Below are 10,689 nucleotides of genomic sequence, written 5' to 3'. Positions count from 1 at the left end.
ATAAGGCTGGAATGAAATCAGAACTACGAGACTGGACAATCATGGATAAAAAATCTTCTTCCTATTGGCAGTTTACTGTACTCACATTGTCCATGTGCTTGCCGAGAGTTGTGTACATGTCTCCAAGACAACAGATACCTGAACGAGAAACTTGTGATCGAAGGTTCTTGACCTGCGAAGTAGGAATTGAATGCAAATCAACAGATCACGGCAAAATTCCCAGTAGAAAGAGCAAAACCGTGAATTCAAAGCTGTATTGTAGCTCACATAGCAAATATTACCATTAAGAGACACATGATGAGTGTGGCACAACATACCTCCCCTATGATAGCAAGAGTGACTGTGTGTAATTGTGTGATCAATACTTCTGCGTGATGTTTCGCAAGCCGACGGATTCCTTGAATTCCCTCACATTTCACCTCCCTATTTGTATGTCAAAAAAAAACATGGATTTTAGCGTACATTTATTTCAACTTCAACCCTAAACCTCAGAGTTTCCCATGCAGTAATAATTATTGCTAACTGCTTTAACTTGCCTGAGCTTAAAAGTGTGAAAAAAATTGCTTTTTTTCTACACTACACTTTTTGATGTATCGGAAGCCAGTCCAGTTTGAGATTGGTTTTCAACAAAATGCAAGTTGAACATTTCCCGAAAGTCCACTCAGGAAGCCAACATCTTTAGCGAGCCTGCGCGCTAAACTCACTCAGGGATATTTTGTTTGTTTGTCTTCACTTACCAGTCTTCCGTGTTTGCCAGATACTTGATTGCTTCTCGCAGAGCACTGTCTGGATTATTGAAGGGCTGCAAATCTTCCAAACCAACTTCCCAGCACTGAGCTGCATTGCTTCCAGTTGATGCAGCATAGTGCCGTCTGATCTCAGATGGATCATCTGTAACAGCATAGCTGGGATCTCGTTCAGATTGTGCCCTGCAAAAATGAAAAGGTTGAGGTATGTTCCAATCCCAGGGAATAAAGAAACTAGACAGTTCCCAGTGCTCCGAGCGTTGAACTTGATTTTCTCTAGCATTATAGCTGCTACTCCCAATTAATACAGCCTCCCACCCTTCCCCAACTCCCAGCATTTATGTTAGATTAATTTGCAATGTGCAGTTCCATTAGAATTTCCACATCTACGCAATGAAAATTCTTCCAAAATAAGGGGAGGGGGTGGTGATCTCCAAAGCTACCTTTAAGTTAAAGCTGTAGAGAACAGCGGGAGTTTAACTGTCATTCCCAGTAATTATTGAATCACATCAACCTCTATGACATGACCCACAGGTTGGGTGTAGCTTGCTTCTGGAAATTTGACATTTTTTAGCAACATTTTAAAAATGATGCTTGGAATATACTTTTAAAGCAAAGTTCATTCCATGTCTTCAGTGATGAAATGGTGTCTCCGCAAGCTTGCTTCATGTTATCCAGATAACCTCCAATGGTCTTCCCATGGACAAGCCACACAGGCTTTATACTGACAGAAAGTTTAAACTCAACTTACGAGGAGACAGGCGTTTTCTTCTTAGGTGAACCTCCCACAGGAGGTTTTCTGTTTGACTTAAGTGGCGAACTAGACCCTGTTACAGATAGATCTGGAAAGAATAGAAACAAACGTTACTCAAATTTCTTAAGGCAAATCTAAAGACAGTGATACAATCTCTGGTGTCTTGACTGACCATTGTTTTCTGATGCAGCAGAATTTTCCTTTGCTCTCCTTGACTGATTCCTCTTCAACTCTGCTTCCTTCTCTGCAAGTTTTCTCCGTAATTCCTCTTCTTGCTGTTGTTCCTTTTCTTTCCGTTCTGCCTCTGCTTTAAGAAGCTCTGCTTCCTTCTGCTTCTGTTTCTGTTTCATCCTTTCTCTCATTCTCTCTTTCTGTCTTGCCCGTTCACGCTGTTTCTCTTGTTCGATCTCTTCTAGCTCCTCCTGTTGCTTTAGTAGCCGATCTCTCAACGCCTTCTCCTGTTTCTGCAATTCCTCCTGAAGCTGCTGTTGCTTCTTTCTTTCTAATTCCCGTTCCTTCTCTTTCCTGTCAAGCATCTTTCCAAGTTCTACCTGCTCCTTCATGATTTTCTGCCTCAACCTTGCTTCTTCCTCACGCTGAATTTGTGCTTGTCTCATACGCTCCTTTTCAAACTCCTCCAACCTTTCATGTTCCCTTTGAAGTCGTTCTTCTTCTTCTTGCCTCCTTCTTTCCACCCTCTCCCGTGTTGATTTTGACAGGCTTTTCCTCATGGTTTTTGGTGTCATATCCCTCAGGTTCTGAGAGGTCCCTCTTATTCCTGAGTCGCTGTCCTCGTCACTATCTTCCAGGCTGTCAGAGCTCTCTTCACTCTTGAAAGTCGATGTTTCAGTGCTCGTCAATGTTGTTGTTGTGTTAGTTGAGATGTCAGCCTCTTGTGAATCTGATGGAGTTGGATATTCCTCTTCGCTCTCTGTTCCACTTTCTTCTTCTACTACTTCATCTTCTCTAACTTCTTCTTCATCCTCCTCTTCCTCTTCCTCTTCCTCTTCCTCTTCCTCTTCCTCTTCCTCTTCCTCTTCCTCTTCTTCGTCATCATCTTCATCTTCCTCTCCATCATCATCCTCAACCCCTTCATCCGACTCTTCTGTTTCATACTGTAGCTGACTCTTTACCTCATCCTCTGGTTTGTGCTGCTTATCCAATCTTAGAAGCCCTTGCCCCACAACTTCAACTCTTTGCATTCCCAGTATATCATCCTTACTCGACATGCTGCTACCCACTCCTGAAGTTTTGCTCTGCTTATCATTATCTTCATGATAATGCACACCATTTTCTAGTGGATAATTATCAGTTGCCCTGCCGTCCCTGGTTCCCAAGAGACCATAACCTGTTACGCCAAGTCCTGGATTATCCAGGTCTGAATGTTTGGTGGGTAAAGGTGTTGGACTTTGAAGTTGCAGTAGAGTTCCTGCCGAGAGTCTTCTGGAATGGATTGGAGTTCTTGCGATACGTGGCTTGCTGTCAAAAGGGGATTCTGGCTTGGTAGGTAGTTTTGACAATCTGCGGAGGAAATGGACCGAGTAACTCAAAGGCAGCTTCTCTTAACCAAGTCAGCACACTTACATGTATTGACTTAGATATTGGTAAGCAAATCTGGGGGGAGGGGGGATGTTGAAGCAGAAAAAGTTTGCATCCTGATTGTATATCTCCATAAGGGATTCCAAGCAATAGCAAGCCACACTACCTTCACTTCAGTGTGTTCTATGTTATTTTGTTCAAACATTGCACAATATTATGGGATACCAGGATCCACACTAGCTGACCATTAAGTATTGTCTACATTATAACATCACCTATCTATTTTCAATTTTAGCACAAACTGTATAATAACATTAACTGAAAATGAATACACACCTTGCAGTATTTTCAAACAGTGAGGTGTAAGGAGGTTCATTGTTATTCTCAGAGGGTGAAGGAGTCCGACTTCGTCCATCTTCACCATCAGTGACCACAGAATACATTTTCAGTGCTCGTTTTAAGTCTGCTTGCTTGTAAACTTGGCTAAGGGAGTCTTGGGGTGGAATATTCCCAGTCTGACAAAAAAAAGCAGTGATATAAATACAAATAATCCTTACTGATCCATTGGTCAGTTAAAGCAGGCTAGAAGCAGGATGCAATTTTGATACTACCATTTTACTGTTAGGTTGTAAAGAATAGTCATATCTTACCTTAGTAACAGGCGCCAGCTGAGGAGGGCGTGAAGGTGTCATATCTAGAAAGTCTATCACACCCGGTTGGATTTCACCTTTTTTGGTTTCTCCTACTTCAGGAGCCCTCAGGCCTCGCGTCTTGGATGCTGATCGTGCAAGCTGGGGTTTCATGTGGATGGGTGTTTGAGGAACATCTGCTGGAAAATACATGACAAGTTCAAGACTTAAAATATACAATTGATTGCATTATTTGACATTCTTCCATCTTCACTCGAGATTGCAATTCCTGTTTGTCTGCTGAAATACTTATTTCTCATAATGTACATTACAGTCAAACCAAGTGAAGCATACCCCTCAAGATTACATTTAAAGAATTGACTACCTGAATATTGAACATGCTAGTCGTTTCAAGAATGCAATAATGAATTGATTATTTGAATATTGAATTCGCTAGTTATTTCAAAAATCAATATTAAATTGATTTTCTTTAACATTAAACCCATTAGCCATATTTTTGAAATGACTAGTAAGTTCAATTTTCCCAGTGACTGTAATTAATACATGCTAACAAGCCCTCTAATACAAATAAAGTGCACATAATTTTTCTTTATGACATACAGCCTAGAACAGAACAAACCCTACTACAAAGTCTGGTATCATGGGACTTTGAGATTTTATACAAATGTGTAGTTCCAGAAAATATCCATACCTCCCCCACAGAAGGGATTTTTTTTCAAGACCCCCCCCCCCCCCCCCACCACTCTGGAAATTCCAATCAAATTTGATACATTTCTTTAAATTTTTTGGTCTTAGAGAACCCCCCACCCCAGGAAATTCCTATCCCTTCTGTCAGGGGAGTATGGATATTTTCTGGTACTGCACAATAACAAACATACCACTTTTCTTTGATTCACCGTCCACTTGTTCAGTAGATGTATCCATGTCTATGGGTGTAGCTGAGGAAAATAAGATGGTAACCTGTCACTCGTTGCAGTTACATTGTATCAGCAAAGGGAAGGTTGGAGTCAGTTTTCAAAACAAAATGTATAGTTTTCCCGTGTACTTTTATTCAGTCTTAAGTCCCAGCAAACCTACCAGGAAACTGAAATATGAGCTTTTAATAATTTTAATTCCTGGCACATTTATCAAATTGAAAATCACTCACACCCGCTTTCAGTGTTACACGCATAGGCAACATCTTTCGATCATCTTTTAACATACCATGTAAACGACCAAAAGACCGTTTAACTGTGAAAATGAAAATTTTTCTGGCTATTGGCAAAACAAATGACAAATAAATTACAACTACCGCCCTCAAATGAATGAAGACTGTGGACTTTGCATGATTCCTGATTTGCGGGATAATTCAAATCATTTTAGTGTAGTCGATCCGCTCTCAATAGCAACTTCCATCTTTCATGACTAAAAGTTGAGTTCAACCGTAAGGAAGTCAGTTGTGCTTACATTTTTTTTAATGTAGGCCAGGTTACATAGCATATCGAGAGATGGCATGTTGAAAAGATAGTTGCTATGCACGTAACACTGAAAGCAGGCATAAATGTCATTGGTAAAATCTAATTCTGTAAAAATATAATGCATCAAAGACTGAAAACTCACTGTGAGAAACAGGTGAGAGTCTACCAAAAGGCTTCATCTCGCTTCTCATTTCAGTCCAGTCAGGCCATGAACTGGATAGCGACATTGGAAAAGCTTTTCTCTGTGAGGTAGGAAACAATTCTTCTTCACCCGATGAAAAAGAACTCTGCAGAGAGAAAGGAGTAGGAGTGACAGATTGAGCATTTCTCTGCACTGTTTCCTTAGGTGTCTGTTCACCAACTGCTGGCTCTGCGCTGCTACTGGCTTTTGCTTTTGTTGTAATCGTGCCACGCTTGTATAAAAGAGCATAACTATTCACAGCACTCCCAGAACCAGGTGGAGCTGTCTGATTCAGATTCACCACAGGACCAATCTTAGATTTGTCTTTCTTGACCTTTGCCCTGTGCATTTCAGCATAGGAGCTTCCCGATGTGTTTTCTGTGGCCTTGGAGGCATGTCGATCAGATACTTGGTTTGCCCTTTGCATGCTCATTGCATGGTACTTTTCAGCATAAGAAGAGGTGGTTAGCTTTGACTTCTGCGGAGTTGACAATGATGTTGTTCGTGGCTGAGGTGTAGATTTCACAGCTCGGTCATTCACTATCTCAGTGGGAGCCCATGAATTCAGTTTCATTGGTGGACGTATTGGTTCAACATTGTCAGGAGCTGGCTGTAAGAGTAAAAAAATGTAAAAATTAACCACTTTATTTCCAACAGTGATCATAGTTTATTCCAAAACTCTTTTTGCTTTTCTATCCAAAATTCAATGGACGGGTTGATCCTCCCAGTAATATAAAGTAATATAAAAAAATCCAGTTTCCTTAACAGACCAAAGAGCACTCTTTATTTCATTCTCTTTTACTATTAAATATGTTAATTACAGTATCTTCTCAGTTCTCAGTTTGCAACATCATCCACCATTACCTGTACTTCAAAGGACCAAAAAAATGTGAAGTACAGAATATTAAAATTTTAAAAGAGACAAAAAAAATTCAGCCAAAAAAGTCAGCACAAAGAAAATAAAAGGCATGAGTTCTCAAAAAGTGATAACGTGCAGCAGATTATGAGGGCAAAAACACAAAGTGCCCTTTCACAAGTATCAGCTCACCTTTATTTCCATATCACAATATTTTTAATAACCAATTTCTCATAGCAGCTTTAACATTTTTCAAACATGCATACAAACAAATGCAACCAAGGAATAAAACTTTGCAACATCAAAGACTTTAGAACTACTATACTGTAATGGGAACAAATGATTTTTATCTTTGCAAAAGTTCAATGAGAATAAGCCACAATTTAGAGACAATATTTCTCAAAAGACCACATCATTAATTTTTAACTCAAATCTTCAAGGCAATTCACAAGTGAAAAATATTTTGGTTGAAATTCTAACAGATATGTATATATATATAACGTGCATTTCAAGTGTCAGAACCATTGGGAAAAACTATACTTCATTCTGCATATGAAATTGGCTTGCTAGAGAGTTTTTGAACAAGACAATTGACCATTACATTTATGCCTCAGGCCTCAGCACTAAATATAACAACAACAAAGTTATTTATAGTTCTTGTTGTAAAAAATACAATAAATTATTACTTCCCAGTAGGCAATTTCAAAAGTTTTTTATAAGGAAACAAAATATCCCACTTTAATAAATTTAATACACACAACATAATGCAGTCTTTTGGCAACAAATTTCACTGATGAACATCCTAACAACTGCCAACAGTCACTGAATTCTTAAATGTTTCGGCTGATTTTATGATATATCATTCTGAATAATTCACGCCCTGTCAAGGAACACTTAGTGTAACTAGGCTTGATTTAACAAGATTGTCCCTCCAGAAATATTTTTTTGAAGTTTATTTTTGATACAAACTTCATAAATAAATTTCAATATTTCTACTCAAGCATCAAAACACTCAATTTTTGTAAAAACACATTACTTTTAGAAACCAGGGTTCACCTATGCAGTGTTGTCTCTAATACAGCACTGTTACATGAAAAGCTGCTACAGTTTTTAAAGCAAATTGTTGATTCTACAAAATCATTGGTCATTCATAAATCTGTAATTATTATGTCTAATGGCTGCCCATCACTCTCCAAGTGTCTTACCTACAGTTTACATTACGAAGCCTGATATTCATGAAATTAAAATTCTGAGCACATTTCTTATTTCAGCAACACCCACGGAATTCTAAGTCCACTTTTGAGCACAATGGTAATTTCCATGAGTTAGATGCTTCAAGAGGCAATGATTAACTAAACACCACTTAAAGAACACCTACTCACGCAAACTAGCTAACAGGGTTACAGCCTGCATCTTGATTTTTAATGGCATTAAAATTACAATGTACATGTTGATTACTTATAGTTTCTATTGCTCCTTCATCAATTAGTTTCCAGAATCATGTTCAAACATAAATCAGACATCAGTCACTATGCCTACCACGAGTAAAATAATTAGCAAATCTTACCTGGTTGCCATCTCGACCCTGCTCTCCTTCCCACGGTAGTCTATTCTTTCCTGCACTAAAGAATCTTCGAGGACTAGGCCCTGACATATTCAAAGAGTCATTAAGTCCTGGTGTAGATCGAGCAGTACCCGAGGGATCAGCCGAGCCAGTCCCTGTAGTACCAGCCAATATCCAATCAATATCAGCACCACGCGGTGTGTTGTTCTGACCCCTAATTGTTCCAGATGAGGGCATTGGGACAGCATACTCAACCAAGCCATCTCTGTTGAGGCGAGGGAGCTGCCGGCGTGCTAACCTGGCGGTGATAGCAGCCATAACACCATCACCACCCATAGTAAGCTCAATGGCATCGACCGCTGACACTACTGGTTGAATGCGTCCAGGTCCCATTGCTTGTGCTATCACGGCAAAGGCTTCCAACGCTGCTTGTCGCACTCTTCTCTTGCTGTCTACCAAAGCTGGAGCAATTGCGTTGGTCAAGTCTGGTAGATTGAAGTCTGAGCTAGGAAATGTTAGTAAAGCAGCAATGAAAACATTGACAGTTTCTTCACGTACTCTGGAGTTTCGATGCTGTAAGTTTGTAGTCAGCACAGATAGTACAGCATTAGGAGAGAGGATTTGCATAAGCTGCATTAGCACTTTCATGTTTTCTTGCCTGATCACAATTTTATTGTCTCCTAATTTGTTTGAAAGTGCTAACAGAAGACGCTTGAGTACAGGACGTACACTCACGCCAAGCTTAGCCACCAGTAATCCAATAATTTGAAGGCTTGTGACACCAATTTTAAAATTCACATCATCTAGGAAATCAAGAAGTAATTCAAAGAGTGATCCTAGATTGGGGTGAAGAGGTTCTGTATCGGTCAGCTGTCCCATTAGAGTCTTCAACTCTTCAATTCCCTGTGCTCTCATCCTCCAATTGCTTTGATCTCGAAGTTTTGACATAACTGACACAGGAACAAACCCAAACTCCAGTGGTCCGTAGTTTGCGTCAAGAAAATCATCAGCAGTGTTACTTATCGCAATAGTATGTCCTCTGTCCAGTACAGTTCCCCTTTCTGGTCGTTCGACTTCTGCGATGATCCCGTTTGTGTTCAAGTGACCGGCGCTCTTAGCTTTGCGACCTCCAAGAACCTCAAGATCTTTCACAGGGTCGGAACTACGGTTTTGAAGGGCCAGTATGCATACATTTTGCTGGTCAGGGGATAAGCGATTAAGGTAGCTATCGAAAATTGAGGATCCTACGACATTTTTTATCCTTTCGAGGGAGATAACAGCAGGTGAAGTTTCGGGCCTCGATGAGTTTTCCAACCTACCAACGAGCGCTTTTGTCAACGTAAACAGATCTTCGTGGGCCAGATTTGGCATTATGAGAATTGGTAAAGCAACTAAACTTTCTGTCCTTGTTCTCCTATTGTCACTTTCAAGCCCGTGATCGATGATAGCGTTCAAAACAGCGCTGACTTGCGAAGAATGTTTCATGTACACATGCAGCGTCTGAATAGCAGATTTCTTCACCGAGACTTGGTTGTCTCCGATGTTTGACACGAGTTGAGGAAGAACGAAAGTCATACAGCTATCTAAATCTTCTCCAAATTCTGGGATGATTTCACACAAAAACTCCGTACAACGCAGTCGTGTGTTTGAGTTTAGGTCGGCCAGCGCTTCCTGCAAAACGCGAAATAGAGAAAGTCGGTCGTCAAATTGTAAGCGACCACCATTTCGCCGCGCGTTTGCTCGGAGCTCGTCCAAAATGTCCGCTTTTCTTGCCGAATCACTGTTACTAGCTAGTCCTGCTAGCACTTCATTCTCTTCCATATTTTGTACGAGGACTTCATCGGGCTCAACGATCACTGATGACAGTGGTTTCAGCTTGGCAACACTACTAGCCATCTACTGAATGCATGACGGAACGTATAAAATCTACTAATTGCCACGAAATTATCAACAAACCGCTGCTACATAACCATCGCCAGGGGTTTTGTAAACTTGATCGACGAATCCACACCTTCGCCACAAAAACCTCTTATGCGAATTACAAGCTGCCAGGCAAAGAAAACATTAGATAAGAAAATACATTTGATCCATTACATTCGTCAAGAGTTTGAACGAAATTCCACAAACTTTAACTCTGGCCAGACTGAGGTTCCCGGATGAAAGAAATTGCCATCAAATCATGCACAGCGGCATGTAAGGAGCGTTCTGATTGGCTAATCGGCAAAAAGTAAATTGAAAATACGTAAAACTTTTCGAAAATATTGAAGTCAATCCGCAAAATTTATAAACCGACTTTTTAGTATTTTGTCCGATGTCTGCATTGGTTGATTAAAAGACTCGTTGGCCATTATTATTATCGCTATTATTAACCTTGGCATAATTATGTTTTTACTCCAACCTTGGTTTGTCTCATTATGTTTGACATGCTCTATAAAATACTATGTGAAGTATTGACCTACCTGGTTGTCGAATAGAATTAATAAATTGGGTTAAGTGTCATTAAAGAAGTTTGGAAAATAATGAAATTTAGTTTCGGCAAGGTGTAATTTTCGTATTTATCAGTCGGCGCCAAAATTTCCAAACCACTTATAGAGAACGGAAAAGATGTTGTTTTAAAAACACCTCGCCATGATAAACTTCAATAAAATAAACACAACTCCATTTCCATTTAATTTACACGAAAGTTAAATGTTTACATGTGAAAGCACTAAATCTGAATTTATGACAGCACAGATAGAGCAAAATTATTTTTTTACAATATGAAAGGACAAAGTTTACTAAGGGTAGATTATATTGGCAATATATCTTAAATTAAATTAAATTGAAACTGCGTGCTTTATCTTATCTCACGAGTAAGCGATGCGTGCAAAAACAGTGCCTTTGAATTTAAACCGAGTTTCCTACTGGGTAAACAGTTTGAATGTATATTCTGAATAAAAATT

General features: G+C 39.7%; 1 protein-coding gene across 2 annotated transcripts in view; it reads right to left on the bottom strand.

Moving 5' to 3' along the window:
- LOC145483958 (TOG array regulator of axonemal microtubules protein 1-like) overlaps positions 1-9,872 on the bottom strand; it is an 18,081-nt gene extending 8,209 nt beyond the window's left edge. The window contains exons 1-10 of one of the 2 annotated variants that reach the window (XM_081462540.1): positions 7,751-9,872; positions 5,289-5,937; positions 4,568-4,627; positions 3,690-3,868; positions 3,376-3,554; positions 1,673-3,021; positions 1,498-1,588; positions 738-929; positions 318-423; positions 86-172 (exon numbers count right to left, since the gene is read on the bottom strand). In XM_081462540.1, coding sequence (XP_081318666.1) covers positions 86-172; positions 318-423; positions 738-929; positions 1,498-1,588; positions 1,673-3,021; positions 3,376-3,554; positions 3,690-3,868; positions 4,568-4,627; positions 5,289-5,937; positions 7,751-9,643 — 4,785 coding nt within the window. In that variant the 5' untranslated portion in view covers positions 9,644-9,872. The remainder of the gene's footprint in view (positions 1-85; positions 173-317; positions 424-737; positions 930-1,497; positions 1,589-1,672; positions 3,022-3,375; positions 3,555-3,689; positions 3,869-4,567; positions 4,628-5,288; positions 5,938-7,750) is intronic. The other variant, XM_081462541.1, reaches the window with a different exon arrangement.
- Positions 9,873-10,689: the final 817 nt, after the last annotated feature.

Source organism: Orbicella franksi, chromosome 4 (genome assembly GCF_964199315.1).
Source record: "Orbicella franksi chromosome 4, jaOrbFran1.1, whole genome shotgun sequence".
NCBI classification, from domain to species: Eukaryota; Metazoa; Cnidaria; class Anthozoa; order Scleractinia; family Merulinidae; genus Orbicella; species Orbicella franksi.
The sequence above is the reverse complement of the archived record's forward strand: the minus strand, read 5'-3'. Positions and strand labels throughout refer to the sequence as shown.